At 41.0% G+C, this 18,502-nt stretch overlaps 2 protein-coding genes across 3 annotated transcripts; both read right to left on the minus strand.

The window, feature by feature from the left end:
• Positions 1-3,882: 3,882 nt before the first annotated feature.
• Positions 3,883-10,362, minus strand: LOC121711862 (adenylate kinase 7-like). Of its 2 annotated transcripts, XM_042095709.1 has the most exons (18): positions 10,225-10,362; positions 9,967-10,137; positions 9,030-9,138; positions 8,775-8,869; positions 8,583-8,693; positions 8,361-8,444; positions 8,171-8,259; positions 7,967-8,057; positions 7,788-7,865; positions 7,468-7,617; positions 7,229-7,357; positions 7,044-7,086; positions 6,293-6,421; positions 6,105-6,173; positions 5,660-5,857; positions 4,534-4,754; positions 4,138-4,296; positions 3,883-4,027 (listed from the first exon to the last, which is right to left on the minus strand). In XM_042095709.1, exons 1-18 carry the CDS (start codon positions 10,312-10,314, stop codon positions 3,989-3,991), a joined length of 2,055 nt encoding a protein of 684 aa, XP_041951643.1. In that variant the 5' UTR covers positions 10,315-10,362; the 3' UTR covers positions 3,883-3,988. The 2 variants fall into 2 exon arrangements, with proteins under 2 accessions (XP_041951643.1, XP_041951645.1); XM_042095711.1 differs by lacking the exon at positions 9,967-10,137 and having other exon boundaries at positions 10,225-10,333.
• Positions 10,363-10,399: 37 nt separating this feature from the next.
• LOC121711863 (galactocerebrosidase-like) lies at positions 10,400-18,134 on the minus strand. Its single transcript, XM_042095712.1, has 17 exons — positions 17,856-18,134; positions 17,667-17,735; positions 17,513-17,576; positions 16,844-16,957; positions 16,614-16,753; positions 16,462-16,500; positions 16,255-16,382; positions 15,390-15,548; positions 15,160-15,284; positions 14,892-15,019; positions 14,701-14,790; positions 13,610-13,699; positions 13,298-13,442; positions 12,931-13,111; positions 11,238-11,401; positions 11,054-11,130; positions 10,400-10,956 (listed from the first exon to the last, which is right to left on the minus strand). Exons 1-17 carry the CDS (start codon positions 18,000-18,002, stop codon positions 10,813-10,815), a joined length of 2,004 nt encoding a protein of 667 aa, XP_041951646.1. The 5' UTR covers positions 18,003-18,134; the 3' UTR covers positions 10,400-10,812.
• Between the last annotated feature and the right edge of the window lie 368 nt (positions 18,135-18,502).

Raw genomic sequence — 18,502 nt, forward strand, 5'->3', positions numbered from 1 at the left:
CAGGTAAACCAGTTGTCGTGCTCCTGGGCTCCCAAACTGGGCCAGCGCACCGGCATCCCGCCCATGCGGTTGCCTGTGCAACTCGCATTGAAGAGTGTCCAATCCACCTTTAAAGTACCGTCGCACGTTCACCTTAGATGCTGAGACCCATAAAGAGATTTGTCATTTGGCGCAGTGCACGCATTAAAACGAGGACACTTCCTGTTGAACGGATTAAATTACCTGTGACAAGGAAGGTTATTAACTCCGAATGCAAAGGACTGTCTCCGGGCTGGCCAAACTGCAGTCCAGCATCTCGAAGTTGATATTTTGTTTCATTTACTTTCATCTTTTGCCCTATGACTACTTCCTCAGCAATATGAACTTGTTCGTCTCTAAACTGACATGATCGAACATCATCAACAGATTGTGAGACGACAGCTGCAAAAGCAAATGGAAAAACATTACGACACAAGCAACATCGACGAGAAGGCTGCAGTTAGTCACGAAAAACACGCACACAACCAAAAAAGTCTACCTGTGAAAAGCACGGGGAGAAGAGCATAAACAATGAAAGCCATTGTGATTTAAGTTAGCCTACTTTAAAGTTACACAGAGTTAGCCTCGCCATAGTCATAATGTGTAGGTCAATTCACCAACTTTCACTTTCAGTTCAGAAGCTAACTATCACCATCGTAAAACAGGAAGTGGTCACGCAACATTGTTTTTTTTTTGGGATGTCTCAACAACGTGTAAATGGTAAATGTGTAGCGAACCCGATTATTCGCTTCACTGAAAGGACATATAGGCGGGCGTGGCCAGGCTACCATGAACAACGTAGCCTAAGAAATGTGTGGTGCATTAGTGATGATGGGCTCTATTTTGACAATCATTAGGATGATCAGAGGCGTAAAGTTTATAGACATTAAAGGTGTGGCCAGTCCACACTAATTTAATGGTGCAAAAAGGTTGTTATTGTTTCTTAATCAGTCATGGGTGTGTTTTTGGGTGTAACATCCTTTAGTTTAAACCATTGAGAATGACATCAGCGCAACTTCAAACAGTGCATTGGTATTTTGAACATGAGCAGCGCATTTGAAGGAATCTGCTTGCACATGAGACCATATGGAACAGGTAGGCTATTCCACTAAAACATGTTTTACTAAAATCTGTTTGTGCCTAGCAGAGAAGCTATAGCCTACACGCATCTGCTCTCGTCTATCATTTGAAATCATTGGCAAAGTGAAACTAACTTCACCATGGTCTCATAGTCAACGACAAAACAGAGTTCTACACAGTCCATTAAATCTGAATTTGGCAAATTAGCAATTTTTGGCAATTGTTTTCCATCTAATAAATGGAACAAATTGCAAGAATTATTAAAATTAGATAGATGTGTCACTAGACCAATTCAAGGGTATGATTGATGATATAGCTGTTGTTCAATGTTCTTGCTTTGACTAATATTTAGACCTTTTATATTATTATTATTATATTATTTTTATTATTTATCTTTTTCACTTGGCTTTTATATATTTTTATTGTTCTTGTTTTGTGATTTTGATTATTGTTGTTGCATGTTTTGTAACTCAGGGCATTGCTGTAAAAGAGCTTGATGCTCAGTCAATTTCTCCCTGAATAAAAGGTTGATGATGATTGATTGATGAATTACTTTCACTTTTGACTGACAAGGTTACTATCAAAAACATATCCTGAAAAAAGCAACACTTACCCCAATAATGTTCAAGGATATTTACTCTGCAAAGGAGTGGCTGCTTACATCTCATGACAGTGCATCTTCATGCACATCTTCTCATGACAGTGCTTAATATGCGCCTTTCACTATAGACCAGGTTTTTCTTGATCAGTGGCGTAATGATTTATATAAGGTGTAAGAAAGTGATTTTTGGATCATGCGCCTGACCACACCTTATGTCTTTAATTGCCACACCCCTGGGTACAAGGAAGTTTATTGTCACATGCATATAGTTACTGGAAGTAAGAAATGCAGTAAAATTATGTCTGGTGTCAGCCTATTTGTGCATTTATGGGGGCGGCTCAAGTGGCTAACCCAACTGCCAGGGGTCTTGGTGCGTGTGTTGGGGGGATGACAGGGGAGATGGGATAGTGTGCTGTGTATGTGGGGAGAGGGCAGTGTGCAATATGTGTGTTGGAGAAGCTTCCTCATGAGACAATGTGCTGTGTATTGGGGTGGGGGGGCAGTGTGCTGTAAGTATGTTGGGGATGCGTGTTGGAGAAGCTTCCTGATGAAATAATGTGCTGTGTAGGTAGGGGAGAGGGCGGGGGCAGTGTACTGCAAGTATGGTGAAGGGACTTACTATTGCAGAGTACTGTATGTATGATGTATGTGAGTGATGACAGTGAAGATGTGTGTGTGGGCAGGAGGGGAGTGGAGCAGTGACTGTGTGTGTGTGTGTGGGTAGGTGGGGGCAGTGTGCTGTATGTATGTAGAGGATGTGTGTTGGAGAAGATCCTGAAGACAATGTGCTGTGTATGTAGGGAGGGGGGGGGGGGGGGGGCAGTGTGCAGCAAGTATGTAGAGGAGGCTTACTGTAGCAAGCAGTGTGCTGGAGTTGGAGAAGTATGTATGTGAGGTGATGACAGTGATGATGTAAGTGTGTGTTGGAGTTGGAGAAAAGTTGGAGAAAGTCAGATATGTGTGTGTGTGTGTGTGTTTTGACGTGTGATGAAATAAGAAAATAAATAAAAGGTCTGTAGCATAGGGAGAGGGATGTAAAAGTGCTAAGTCATGTAGGTGTGTGTGTGGGGGGGGGGGGGGGGATGTGCTGAGGAGTGAATGAGTGCAAATTCAGTATAGTGTGAATTCAGAGTTGGGAAATGTTTGATAGTGCTGAGGAGTGAATGTGTGCAAAGTCAGTATAGTGTGAGTTCAGAGTTCGGATGGCCTGGGGATAAAAACTTCTCCGGAGTCTCTCAGTTCTGGCTTTGTGACTACATAGGCGTCTTCTTGATTTCAGCGTAGGAATAATCCATTGTTAGGATGAGAAGAGTCATTCAGGATCTTTTGGGCTCTTAGGAGTACTCTTCTGGAATAGATATCTTGTAGAGCAGGGAGTTGAGTTCTTATAGTACGTTCAGCTGAGCGCACTACTCTCTGCAGAGTACTACAATCTCTAACTGTGGAGTTCCCATACCAGGTGATGATGCTACCAGTTAGAACACTCAACCGCTGAAGTGTAGAAGGCCTTCATGATGGATGTAGAAACTTTGAATTTCCTTAGATGACGAAGGAAGTAGAGTCGTTGTCTGGACTTCTTCAGAACATATTGAGTGTTAACAGTCCATGTTAAGTCTTCAGTAATGTGGACACCAAGGTATTTAAAACTTGTGACTCTCTCTACAGGTTGCCCGCTGATCATTAGTGGGGTGTAACTGTAGTTCTGCTGCTTCCTTCTGTAATCCACTACCATTTCCTTGGTTTTATTGATATTCAGTGTCAAGCTGTTAGATTGACACCACTGTGCCACCTCAAGGGTGGCAGGTTTAATAAAAGTAAAAAAAGAAATCTGCCACTGACTGGGTGTAAGATAAGAATAAGCTTTGCGCCACCTTGCGCCGGGTGCAAGATAGGGGGCCTACAGTATATAATACCTATCAAGCAATTGTTACAGTATGTTACATGATCCCACCATAGACAGGCCATTCTCATGCCATTCACTTATTCATTTGCAACTCAGTATCAGCATGTTATCCATCATTCAGTTTTTCATCTGCAGAAACAGAGGTGAAAAAATGCAACACTATAAGCAACCTTTAATGCCTATAAGCAACCTTTGATTGAATAGCAGACCCAGCACTCACTGTAAAATGATGCACAATGCAATCTCTCAAACAACTAGCCTACAAAAAGAAACTAGAAACTTGGAAGAAATAAAGAACATTTATTCAATATACACAAACATTGCCCAAGTCAATAAAACACTTTTTAATATAATCTTATTATCCAAAATGTCAACGCAACAATGGATCAGTCATCTTCCAAACTGTTCCTCAGGAGGTATTCAGCCTGGAACACAAGCACACAACAGTAAACATGGCACATCAGAAACAGAGGAAAGCATTCCAATACTGAAGAGCCGCATACTGTACAAAGGGGAAAAAACAGGAAAAAATTACCAGGAAATCCACCGGATCATCTGCCTTGGCTTTGCAACTCTCCAGCAACCCCTGAGAGACAGTCGGCATGACGTACTTCATCAGGTAGTTTCGCAGGGGAAAGGAGTGGGCTTCCAGAAGCTCGGTCTCCTGCTTTTTCACCTCAGCCACGTGTCGTTTCTGTACGGGCACCAGAAGAAAACGTTTAAAAAAAACATAATATATTACATTTACATTATATCAGTGCACTTCTACTACTGCAAATATGAGTGGGCTACACCATGAAAACAAACACACAAAATCAAGCAAAATGAATGCAAATACAGAACAAAAAGCGGTTTTGATTCAAGAATCTGAACATTCATAAGATAGTGTCGCTTATTCCTTGTGCATGGAGGTCATCTCTCACACACTCACCCATTTCTCCAGCTCGATAGCCAGCCTGGCTGCCTGCTCTGCCTCCATGCGCTCCTTCTCAGTAGCCTCCTGCTGTAGCTTCTCCTGCCTCAGGAGATCGGCTTTGAGCTCCGCTGCTTTCTGTTCCTCAGGCGTCAGCCTATAGTTATTGGGTGCCCCGATTATGGTGGTGATTCGCTCGACGGCCGCCAGGTTGTCTCGGTCATTTGAATCATTGATTTCTTTAAAAAAAAAAATTTTTTTAAATCAACAGACTTAAAACCACAACATGACCATGCTACTAGAGATTCATTTGATAGCATTGCTGGTCTTTTCATATCAATTGTGAATCACCTCCTACCCTAGTCACATTAGCTACAAAAGACAGCGACAACTCCACCAACTTGCCGTAGAGTGGGCCGTAAACAAAGCTGTGCTTCGCTGGTGATTGATGACTACCGATTTCTATGTGCTAGGTGGCTGACAGATAGATCGTACAGGACTTCAGATGTATTTTTTGGTTACAAAACCTGACTTTTCTGATTTAATAGTTCATATTTCTCGCTAGTTATTGCAAAATATAAGGCCACTACCATTAAAAATGAATGGCAGCCTGCTGCTTTGTCGCTGTCTAGCTAATGTGGGGGATTAGGCAAAGGCCTTAATGTCAATTTCCATTGTTTTAGAATATGCTACAGAATTTAAAAGAGAAACTGGATTAGCTGGCAGGATTAGCTATATTTCCCCCTCTGCTGGAGAAATTGTGCATTATGCTATTTCAAACTGTGGAAAAAGGTAACAATAAAGTACATGGATTTGTTTACAAGCTAGCGAAACGGTTAGCATAAGTTCGGCAGAACAATGTGGATGTTACAAGGTAAGAAACACGATTTAAAACGAGTTTCTTGTTTCTCACTTCTCTTTCCGGGACGGTAGTCTCAATGTTGCAAGGTTGGTTTTCCACCTGGGAACGCTAGGGGCAGCGGGGGAAAATCACCATTTTCACCGGAACAGGTCATTTAACCATCCAAATGATTTCTAAACGGGTTTATTATGTTGAAATAGTTGCCAAGTTCCCCTTTAAATGACTTGACTTTCACTGACTATATGTTTGTATTGTATGCATCTCGTTTTGTGTGTCAATCACCTATGCTTTCTGGGTGGATTTCCTGCTCATCAAAGTAGTTGAGTACTGTCTGGTCTTCAACGTTGGCCTCTCTGAATGCCATCAGGCTGGCGAGGAACTTGTCCTGAGTGTAGCCCATTTTCACCGCAGCTCTCTCGGGCAGATTGAGGACTCGCTCCTTCAGAAACTCATCAGTGGCATCAAGTGAGAAAATATAGTCTGCAATGGATACAAGAGGATGATTCAGAAAGCTGGTGGCACTACGTAGTGCAACCTGTGCATGCAGTTATCTAAGTATAAGTAAGTATAAGTATAAGTATATATACTCTTTTGATCCCGTGAGGGAAATTTGGTCTCTGCATTTATCCCAATCCGAAATTAGTGAACCGGCAACCCTCCGGTTACAAGTCCGAAGCGCTAACCAGTAGGCCACGGCTGCCCCCATCTGTAATTTATGTAGACTGACCTGGCATAATGTTTGCATCAATTGAGTTCAGTCCTGGCCCGTGCGCCTCCAATCCCATAGAAAAATCATCTAAATTTCATTTCAGAATTTGATGAGGAAAGATAGAGATTCATTTCAACATAAATGCAACAAAGGCCATTTGGACAATATGTTGGTACTGTGTGAAGAGTTAAACAAGAACAGAGTACCACTGTAAAAAAAGTCTTTAGCTTCAGAGTAAGTGTTGGGGAAGCCATCAAGCACAAACCCGTGGTTTCGACATGGCATTGAATTCAGCCTCTCTCTGACGAGGCTATGCCTAGTCTGTTCATCCAACTCTGTAAGCAGATAAATGTAGGTAGGTAGGCTTCACAGTCTCCAAATTAATACATTTGTTTTGGGCACTCGATAGACAAACAATACAGTCCCCCACCTTTTCTTAAATCATATATTTCCATCATACACTGAACACACACATACACACCTATTTCTTACTGTGGTGTAGCTTGACTGATAGCAGGACCACAGAGACGTTGTATATATTTGTCTTACAGTTTAATATCCTGTACCTTTTGCTACTTAACTGCTAGATAGATAGATAGATAGATAGATACTTTATTGATCCCTAGGGGAAATTCAAGAAGTTTTTGCTACATAAAATATGAATACTAATGGTGTATTAGGTTTTTTTCCTAAATAAAGTGTGGATGTGTACCTCCCCATTTCATACATACATGCATATACATATTTGCGTGTGTGCGCACGCACACACGCACGCACGCACACACACACACACACACACACACACACACACACACACACACACACACACACACACACACCAGAATTCATAGTAGAACAAAATTATCATTGACAATTATGCCTTTACTATATAAGCATTTAGCATTAAAGCTTGACATCAAACAACTTTACAAGAACTCTCTGCTATAATTCTCTCACCAGGAGGTTTTGTGGTGTTAGTATCATTTTCATCCACTGGATACTGAAAGAAAAAGTTGGGTTAATGTTTGTTAGCTGTAGATTAACTGCAAAAAATGCACTTCTATTCAACAAGAAACACATGAAAAAGATATGAAATTCCTCTATGCCTTTTAATATGTTGTATTTGTTATCAAATTTCTTACCAAAGATTTAATCTTTTCATCAAATATGGCCTTTACGTTAATGTGATGAATTTGGTAAACTTTGCTTAGCTTTTCAGCCACAGAGCTTTTTCCAACAGCAGGTGGTCCAAGAAGGCACATTTTGATTGGCTGCATGACAGCAGGAGGATTTGCAAGAATGTATCAATACTGTAGCCCTTATGTTACCATCAGTGAATCGTTCAGATAAAACTACATCCATTCCACACCAGACAACTTACCAGTAACTTTCTTGTGTGCTTGTACTCAGCAATGACACGACCTAGGTTTTCCACAAATCCAGTTTCACACACCCACTGCACATTGAGAGTATTTTTCACGGAAAAGCCATCAACCCGAAGATTGACAGTTAAATAATCAAGCTCTGCCAGCTGTTAAGACAGAAGATGAAAAAAATACCCAAATAAATTAGGCAAAATCGGTTCCAGAGAATCCCGTAGCATACATGCATGCATGCACACACACACACACACACACACACACAAACAAACAAACAAACTTGACCCCAAGAGGGCCGTGAGTCCCAGTACACTACACATACCGTTAACACTTTTGCTTGTAAAGCTGCTTCCTTTGAGAGCAGTTCAGTTTCCCCTGTACCAAGGCTGAGGCTGATCGCCTTGTATGAGATAAATGAAAAACATCCCAATATGTTGATTCCAGTAAAGCAACACAGTCTTTATTTTCATTTCCCCTGGTGGGGTATTTAAAATGTCTTACTCTTATAATTTCCTCCAATGTATTGTTGGAGTCATCCACGGCAAAAAAGAAATGTTCTTTCGGCTTGTGATCAATGATGTTTTGAATCACCCTTAAATTTAAGAAATATATGTATTGTAATTCTTCAACTATGCATACAAGAAGACAATGTTATGTGTTGTGCATACAATTTACACAACATCTTGACAGGACAAAACGGCATACCCTGCTAAGTCACTGACGTGAATGGTGGGGACGACGTTTGTACCAGCCCCATAAATGGGAATTTTCTCCACTTGTCCAAGCCACGCCATCTAGTGGTGAAGTTTTAAAACATATCAAATTGCGACAAATTAGACTTTGCACATGATCCATGTTATTCTACAGATCTACATTAAAGACAGTGTTACGGTACCTTGAAAAAGGGGTGGAAAATGCCCTCTCCCATGCCATACTGCAGTGCTGAGGTCACCACATATGTGGACAGCCGAGATTTTTTCTTAAAGTATTTTTTTGGGAATGAAAGACAAGTGAACAGAAGTACATGATTTGCTGGGGAAAAATGCACTTCAATTTTCATTTATCAATAGCTTCAATCTTAAATCTGCAATTTATGAAGTGGGTAGCCTCCACTTACAGTCCTACCCAACTTGAGCACATTTTTCTCTACGACGGAAAATTCTTTGTAGTTTGGATGTGGCCTTCGTCTCCTGAAATCATCCTCGGTCAGCGCAACGTCAGGGTCATCCTGAAGAAAACATTGTCACAACTGAACTTTATGTTGATGTTTTGTCATCACTGAGTCTGTGCAGCTTATGAAGTTACTGACCGGATCTGAGGATTTGGTCAAGGCCCATGCCATTAGTGGTGTCACCAGAATGAAGGTCTTTGGAACTCCTAAGTGCTCAATGTAAGTATGAAGGGCTGTTGACAATACAAAGTGAAAACACAACATTGAGTGCTTGACAACAGTGTGTGAAACAGTTTAACATTAAGCTAAATCAAGAATAAAGTAGATAACTGGTAGATAAGTAGAAATTCTTCAGACCTTCTATAACAAAATTTATTTGATTTATCCACCTACTTGTGATGGCCCATGTTGCCTCATCTAGTTCATTAGCGTCCTCTGTAATGTTATACACAATAACATCACAGTCCAGCAGACGTTGATAAAGTTCATCTCTGTTATCTGACTATAATGAAAAAAACAAAGGGAGCATTACATCTTTTTGTCCATTTTTGGTGTGGGCGTATCTGTTTACTCTTAAATACTGACACCCATAATGTTAGGCCTATTCCACCCTTATATATATATATATATATATAATTTTTGATATTTATCTTCCACAACCTTATCATCAATTAGGGGTTTGCACCTACGTCACGTTCTGGCCGGTAACTATGGTAACCCAGCACGCGCGGCCATATTGGCGATACTCAGTGAATGAAGTACAATGGAGTATTATGTACTTTGGATATCTTACGTGATTGTAGCCGTGTCTAAACAACAGAAAAGCTCATCAAAATGCGTCTAAGATGCAAAGGCATATAGGGCAGGACTTGGACCACAAGAAAAGGCGAGATATTTCGAGAAATTACGGATTATTGGCAGCGCAGATCCATAGGAGTTGGGTGAGGGAGACGAAGTACCAAGTTCAACCACAAGCGCCCCCCTTCCTCTGATAACTTCTGGCATTATTGTCCCTTCTCCCTGTTTTTTTTTAATAACTTTTGGAAGTCGATACCTACACCAGATGTTTTTCTCAGTCTGACCTATTGGTACAACATAAAACACGGCAATAATTAACCATTTTCCTTGACGATGTTAGGGATTTACTTCAGTGCCTAATGCTTTCTAGGCAAGTATCTCCAATATGGCCATGTCCAGATCTGATGACACGACGTGCAAACCCCTAATATTCAATTGGCGTCACCTTTAACCCCAGGATCTCAGAACTAGAAAATGTGTGCATGTGCGTACTATGTAGGCTAAACAAGATACCAGGGTGTTACAAACTTACGGAATATTCTTCTACTGTAAAACTTTGCTTTTCTCCGCCTGTGTTCGCTACAGTCCCGACAATCTGAAAGGTTCGTTGTGACGTTGAGATTTTACCATTAGCGAGACTACTGGCCTCCTCTTCCTCTTCATTCTCTCCCAACGACTCGCCAGGGACACAGGCCGAAAGAATCTACCCCATCACGAACAATAAGAAACTCATATTATACAGAAAAAAATCAAATGCCAATATTTTGAGATCACAATTTATGGTCATTACCTTTGCGATGTTCTTTGATGAATACGAATCAACGTTGTTTACAAATATTCGTTTTGTGCGCGTTGCAACTGCCCCCTTGTTGTCGGCCATGGTTTTCCGTTGCTATGCAGAAGCGACACTGTTGTCAAGGCTAGGCCTACTAAAGACCACGCGCATCAAAGAACTGAGACGGTCGTTTATTCCAAATTTATTCCAAAAAACAGAATCATTTGTAGGCACGCATGAATAAAAGTGAAATGGCAAGGGATCCATTAACACTGGCACAGCATGGTCTAGGAAGCCTTGAACCCTTTCATAATTCCAATCTAAATAAAATAGTAAACATTTCCCCTTGATTTTTAGATTTCACATTCATTTAATCTATTGTTATTTTAAATGTAAGTCACAAATACTTTGAGAAGTACATTCAACTACACCTGAATAAAATTGCCCCTGTGATCTGTTAGGGGACCAGAGAATCTTCAGGAATGAAACACATTCAACATTCAACCCAACCATGGAATGATATGTTTAACAAGACAGCGCTCACAATTATGTGCTTGGGAACTGGAATGTACACAGAGTTTTTGTGAAGAACAGCTAGGCTATTCAATCTGCCAGCACTTGGAAGTTATCAAACTGGGCATATTCAAAAGAGTATGTTCCAATGGCAGCCCATCCATTCTTTGGGTTTAGAATTACGGCATTCTTCCACAGTGGGTATCCATCCAGCATTCCATAAGCATATTGTCCCTGCAGACAAACATAAGAAAACATTTATACTTAACCAACAGTTTATGAACAGGGTAGAAACGGCAAGCATACCTCAGTTTTTATTGTTGACCATTACCTCGACTGTGAGGGTCAGGGTGTACCATTTGCCTGCTCTTGTTCCTGATAAGCCCTCTGCTCGCACCATCTTCCCATCTTCAAATAAACAAATTTCACAACAATGACAAACGATACATGTTGTTAAGTCAGTTTGTGATTTTTTTTTTTTTTTTTTAATCAATTCACTGAAGTATGTCACTTACCAATATCATTGGTCACGCTGTAAGTGCCGTTGGCAAACACCCAGAAGAAGACTCCCATAGCCTTCCTGACAGACTCGCCTCCCTTGTCCACTCTAGCAGCAATGAACACACCTCCTGTGTTCACGGTTTCAATTAAGACGTCACAGGTGACAGTCAAATCTCTCCTGAAAATCAGTGACGATACCCATCATCATCACACAGGAAGTACATAAAGATTGCATTCCATAAAATACATTGTTTATACATAATAAAACACTTATCCTTAATGAACCAACACTGCAGGAGGTTTGGGGAGAGTAGAAAATTACTGTTCATGCAAGAAATGCTGGCTTAGATACATCCACTTCCGATTTCTAAGGGGTATAACCAGCAGTGGATATCAACCAGCCATAAACGCTGGGTCAAATTCAAGACTCTTTCGGCCTCTACACACAGTTGCGTTCTGTCAACGCATGCCAGTGGGTGTTCCCGACGGTAGCTATGCAAATGACTTGAAGTATAACCGTAAATTGATTGGTTGGTGCCGTCCGTTGATTGGCCTGATTGGCCTGTGCCGTCTGTCGGTGCAGCAACAGCTGAACTTCTCAACGCGAGCGACGGGGGAATCGCGACGCAAAGGACCCACAATTCAGTTCGGTAACGGATGACATGAGCCTATGTAAAGTGAATGGGATGCATCTCCAGCACTGCAACGCACGCAGCTGTGTGTAGGAGCCGTTTTCCTCAGTGGTGCAATGAGCAGTGTTCCTGCGATAGCTTTGGGTCTTTCAAGAAGGGTCTAAAGGCATATCTGTTCAGCCTACACTTCATTAATTAAGTGGTTCTTAGGAGTTATGGTTTGTATAGTTACATTTCTTGAATTTCCCCTTGGGGATCAATAAAGTATCTATCTATCTATCTATCTATCTATGGTATTTGTTTATTTCCATTATTGAGCATTGAAATTGTATTGACCTTATTGTAGTCTTACCAACCTTTTAAAACAGTTTACTGTTAAATTTAACTGTTGTATTGTTATATTTTGTACATCACTTTGGACAAAAGCATCTGCCAAATTCCATAAACATAAACGTAAATTGGTACGTTAAGATTTTTTTCCAGGGTTTTTGGCGGTTCTAGACATATCTGCAGGGCTAATTGCTAATAGGTTCATCTGTTTTTACCCAGGCTAGCTATCCCCTAACCTGACCCTAGCCAGATGAATTTCGCTCCGCCTAGCTCCACTCATCCATCTGGAACCGATCCATTGAAGTGTTGCTTCAGAAGGCTGGGCCTAATCAAAAAATGCTTGCATATGATTGAATAAGCCACTTGTCCGTCATCTATTGACGTGCTACTTCAACCACTCACATCGAAGCCAACCCGTGACGCTAATAACAGTCTCACAGTCGCTTCTACGCTATGTCACATCTATGAAACTCCCGCCCTGCGTCCTGATTGGCTGAACCATAAAGTCAGTTGCAGAAATCACTCTCAATGGAAGAGGTCCCAGATGGATGGGAGTGAAGCTAGGCGGAGCTAAGCGGAACGAAATTCATCTGGCTAGGGTCAGGTTAGCTCTCCCCTGCAACTTTAGTAAATCCCCTGGTAGTCTTGGGGCAATATTTATAACTCTAATCTAACTACAGGTTAACAAATTCACAATTGTCTCCAGTCACAGTATGTTTCTGATCATAAAGCTGAGTCAACATACCAGCTATGATCTCCGACAATGCTGATGGTTTGATCTGCGTCATTTGCCCAGGCTATTGGGCGCTGAGTGACAATCTGTCGTAGTGTGAAGACATGAGCTCCTGGGTCAGTCAGATTTTGGAAGTACTCAAACACACCAGTCTGGTCGGCAAAGTTAGGAGCCTCATCAAAGGAAGGATTCCCTATAGAGGACAGAGCAAGGCTATTTAATAATGGAATACACACATCTAATAAGTATATATTTTTCCTCTTTCATCCTGTCAGGAGAGGCATGTACTAATAACTTTTATTTCAATTTTGTCGGCTAGTTTCCGAGAGGACAAGTCAAACATGTCTGAAGTGAATATGGTTCAGTAGAGGGGCCTTACGGACATCAAAGTCCTCAAGATACTTCTTAGGGAATGGGGATGAATTGGGTGGGTCCGTGTAGCGGCCCTTCTGTCCAGTTGTGATCGTAGTTAAGGTGTAAACTTCATCAACACCTAAGCTCAAGGTGAAGAATCCATCAAAAACCTGTGGAAGATTCAGCAGATTGGGTTACATTTCAGGTTTTCCAAACATACCTATACGTAGACGCACACAAATACAGAATGATTGCAAAGTTTGACAATAGAAGACCATTCTATATCAAATACATATTGACTGTGTATGTGATTACACAGTCAAAAACAAATGTTTACCTTGACAGTCTGTAGTTTCTTGAAGAGGGTAGACTTTGAGTTTGCAAAGTCAAATTTGGAGTACCATAACTGAAGCTCAGAGACTGTTGCCTAAGGTGAGTGAACACAGATCATATTCAGTGTTTGATCTGTGAACAGATCAGGGGCCGTATTCACAAAGCCTTTTATCTTACCACTAGGAGTACTCCTAAATCGCACTAAAAGATTTTAGCTAGGAGTTTTCTCTTAAAGGTTATTCACAAAGCCTTTCAGACCTACTCTTAGTAAGGAAAAATGACAACTCCTAAACTAAGAGTGAGTCTTCGTTGCTATGGATGACGTCATTACTCATGCACGAGCTTGATTGAAGTGGCCACCTTGATTGGCTGATTATTGTAACGCGGGAATGATTCCAAACACCTCCCTTACGATGATGAGTGACAGGTGACAGGTCTGAGAATGCGTGCGCTACACAAGTAGTGCGAAGGATGGAAGATGATGAATAACTGAATAAAAAGGCCTAGCCTAAATGAATAAAGAGTAAGGCAAAACAAATAGCCTAACCTAATGAAACATACAGATTGATGCAGTATCTTTGCAACATTATTAAATTAATCTGTCACCATAGCCTATGCCTACGTTTGCAAAGAGGAGAACATTTTAATTTAATTCACAAAGAGACGTTACATTTCATTTACATGTTGACAATGAGTAGTTTTGGTTGTTGGTGGCGTTATTGCATCCCTTATGCCTACAATGCAAAATTGTTCCCTCGCGATTGGAAGCTCCTGTAGCCACAAAGGATTTCAAAACATCGCGACGCGAAATGCCACAAAAAGGTGTTTGTGAATAGGTCTTAGTGAGTTAGGAGTCCTCTCGACTTCTTTTAAGCTGTCCCAGACTTAGGTGCTACTTTTAGGTCTAAAATGCTTCGTGAATTACTTTCAGTGAAAAAAATTAGGAGTCTTAAAGTTAGGAGTGACATGTCCATTATTTTTAGGAGTTGCTCCTAAATTCGCCACTTAGGAGCTACTTTTAGCCTTAAAATTCTTTGTGAATACGGCCCCAGGCCAGCATTTAGATCTGAAGACGACTGGGAAGACCTGACTTACGAAAGAGCCCTTGAGATGGAATGTTGCATTTTGAGGGAACACCTTGTAAGGTGGCAGTGGAGGTCGAACGCATATGGAGTGATCATGCGTCTGGAAAACAGTAACAAACAGTGATAATTCTGACCCCCTGATTGTGTGATTGTGCTCTGGTTTAAGGCAGACAGGTATTGCACATCTCACCACACACTTACCATAGTTTCTATGACGACTGTAAGGTTCCCTTTCCCGTCTGTCAGAGAAACATAGCTTCCACCATGTGTTAGGTTTCCGACGGTCTCTAGATACCTCCAACCTGGCTTTGCAAACTGGGTGGTGTGAGCTGTAATGTAATAAAACAAATAAATAAATATACAAATATTCATGCTGTAACATTAAATACAGACTAGGAGAATAAATGTGAAAAGAAAACTAAACAAACAAACAAACAAACAAACAAAAACAGATAAATCCGTTTCACACCTGTTATCCATATGGGGGATTCCACCACATAGTTCCCACTCCAGGGCTCCTCGGCGGTCATCAGCCCATCCCGTCCGAATGAGAGGTCTTCATAGTAACTTGCCACCAGGTTCCAGGAGATGGTGCTAAAAATAAAATACATACACAATAGTAGGGGTGAGCTCTACTGAAGTCTTTGACCCTTTAAAAGGACAGGCACGTATTCTGAGATGAGGGAGGTGGAAACGTACGAGGTCATCCTCCCGTTGACATAGTTCTGGTTGAGAATGCGTGCCCAGCAGCCCCCGCCCACATCGTTGTGGTTGAAGGTGCTGTAGTCTTCCGAGGACCAAAGTGTCTTCCTGGTCCACAAAGCTTGAGGTATGGTCGTTGTTCCTGGATAGTGAACCCTGGGAGTATCAATAGAAAGAAAGCTACCATCAGCATCTTATTTTTTAAAGTTTTATGAATGATTATTACACTGCTCTTCACAATGCAAGTAGAACGCTCCATTGACTTGAATGGGATTTCCCAAAGTTCTAGCGGTCGTTATTTTTAACTAGAGGACCTCTAAAAAAAATAATGACTGCTGTCAATGGCAACAGAGTTTGTGCTTCTAATTCAGGTCTTTCATATCACTCCGCAACTACTGGAACTTCATTCAAAAGTGAAAAGCAGACGGCTGATCAGTGTTCTAAAGAATGTTTGATTCAAGTTCAGCGTGTGTTGTTCTGAACTATTTGTTTCTCAGCAAAAGCCACGATGAACGTTAACAAATAGGCTATAGCCTAGGCTATAGGCTAAAAAGTTATATTGTGGGGAGTTTATTGTTTCGTTTTGGCAAGTAGCTGTGTAATGAGCGGTATAATGTATAGAACGCCGGTCATTATTGGGAAAATAAGTCCCTTCAGGGCAGAACAAGACCCCTCCGCTGCGCGTCGGGGTCCGGTTCGCCCTGTCGGGACTTATTTTCCCAATAATGACCGGCGTTCTATACATTATCCCTTACATATAAAAGCTGTCAGTTTAAGATTGTGGAGGTTTAGACAGTATATATGTTTTTATTTACAGATAACATATGGTTCTACTTTTTCCAATGATGTTCACACCACTTACCCAATGATATCAATGGCCCCATAAAGTTGGGGATCCAGTGCCATGGCAACGGATATGTCCCAGTTCCCATCAGCTGCAATGATGCCCACATCAGTAAGGCCAGCCTTATCTAACGTGCGTCTTAAAATCTAGACAAACGAGAGACATAACTACAGTACAGAGAAAAGACTTGCAAGAAAACAAAATATTTTGGATATCATCTCTTACCTTAATATACTCAGCATCAAACTTCCTTTCATTCCATATCTTTAAAATAGCAAGATGATAGATTGAGAGATATTAACTAATTAATTAAGTCAGCTTTTATTTCAATGATAATACTGACAGTTCTGGATAAGGGGTAAACATAATTCACTCACCCCAACATAGTCAATATTTAGGTTATGATACTGCTTTGCTCCAATGACCCAGGACACAACATAACCAGCAGTGACGTCAGGATTGTGGTATGGCGAACTTTGCTCTTTACCCACCCAACGAGGAAATGCCCAAGGAAGGCCTGAAAGAGAAGCAAAAAAAAAAAAACACTTCTATCATGGGTCAACAAAAACCCAAGTTTTCTTCTTGAGAAACATTTGCAATGTCTTACCAATCAGAGTAATGTCAGGGTTCCTCTTCTTGGCCTCTTTCATCAGCCACCACTCGTATCCTCTGAAGTAGTTCTCATCTCCTTCATAGTGCATGTGAGAGGGCTCTGTTCCATCTGAGAAGCAACACGGCTCATTATTTACAAAAGCAGAAATAGTCCACAATGATTCAATACACTTCTGCATTTGTATGTCTGAGAATAGATATGTTCAAGAACTTTTTATATAACTTCACTTTAAATATTTTCTGCAGTTTTGTGAGACCAAGTGATAAAATGCATGTCTATTTAAGGGACACCGATAGTCAACTCAACATTCATGATCTGCAAGATTTAAAGTGTTATATCCGGCTTTTTGTGAATAATGTGAGTTTCACTGAAGATAAGTGTTTGAAGATTAAAGTGTGACTTCTGGTTGTTTCATTGGCCAAAGAGGGCCTGACTAAATTCACGATTATGTAAATTCATGTGTTCTCTACCTGCATATTTTTTGTAGCCTACTGTAGATGGCTTCACAACTAGTTAGACCTAACCAGATGAGCCATAAGTGGCCAAGCCTAACCCCATCACTGATACATAGAGCCTACATAGGCCTATTATATGAATGATAAAAGTGGTCTTAGTGGCAATTTCTTTCATTTGAGTTGATTCAAGTGTCATGATTTAACCTACCAGTAGTCTGTGCATCTCCTCCGATTTCTACTTTCAGAATCTGTAAGGAAGCGCCAAAGTCTGGCTAGAAAAACAAGAGATTAAATTAAACTATTTTTAGAACAGCTGGTAGGCTATTGATAGCCTATTGAACATTGAAATAAACGTAGCCTACCTTGAACAAATAGTCTAATATTTGGCCACGATATGGTTCATCATAATTGACCAAAAGTCTTGACGTAGCCTAGAAAGAAGAAACGCAAAAGTGACGACTAAATGCAACACAGTGGCTCAATACGGCTACAGTAATTAGGCTACCTTCTATTCGTCCATGTTTGCGGACAGCTGTGTTAAAAATGCTTACCCCTCCTCCGCTTAAGCCACCGATTCCGTCAAATCGTCTCCCAAGACCGATCTGATCATCTATAACATAGAACTCGGCATTGATTATGCTTATCCACAGTGAGAGGAATATGCCGAGGGTTGAAGTTAAAAAGCAGCAAGAAGCCATTTAGAGTGGAGTGAAATGGTAGGCATTTCAGACCGAATGCAAAACTTTATGTTACAAGCTACCGCTTGTAAAATCCAAAAACAGTGGTTACACATCGTCGGCACATGAATTGTCATATGACCAACTTACTTCCTTATTACACGTTGTTGGGGTCTGTTCGAGTGCATCAGGGTTGAACCGAGCGCAATTTATACGCACTTTGTAACCTTCTAACACTGTTCCGGTCAAAGATGACCGATTTACACATTCCTTGTAGCCTACCATAAATATGGCATTTTTCATCAGATTGCCTCAAGATCTTATGATATCCTTCACAAAAGGAGTTTGAACACATAGCATTTATTGTGACTACTTTCTTTGAATTTTGAGTGATTTATTCAACTTAGAAATTTTCATGCAGGAGATAAAAGACATCTCCTTACACACACTCCTACAACTTACCACCAATGTTCCCACACACATGCATGCATGCACACACAGAAGCACACACACCCACACAC

Source organism: Alosa sapidissima, chromosome 6 (genome assembly GCF_018492685.1).
Source record: "Alosa sapidissima isolate fAloSap1 chromosome 6, fAloSap1.pri, whole genome shotgun sequence".
Taxonomy (NCBI): domain Eukaryota; kingdom Metazoa; phylum Chordata; class Actinopteri; order Clupeiformes; family Clupeidae; genus Alosa; species Alosa sapidissima.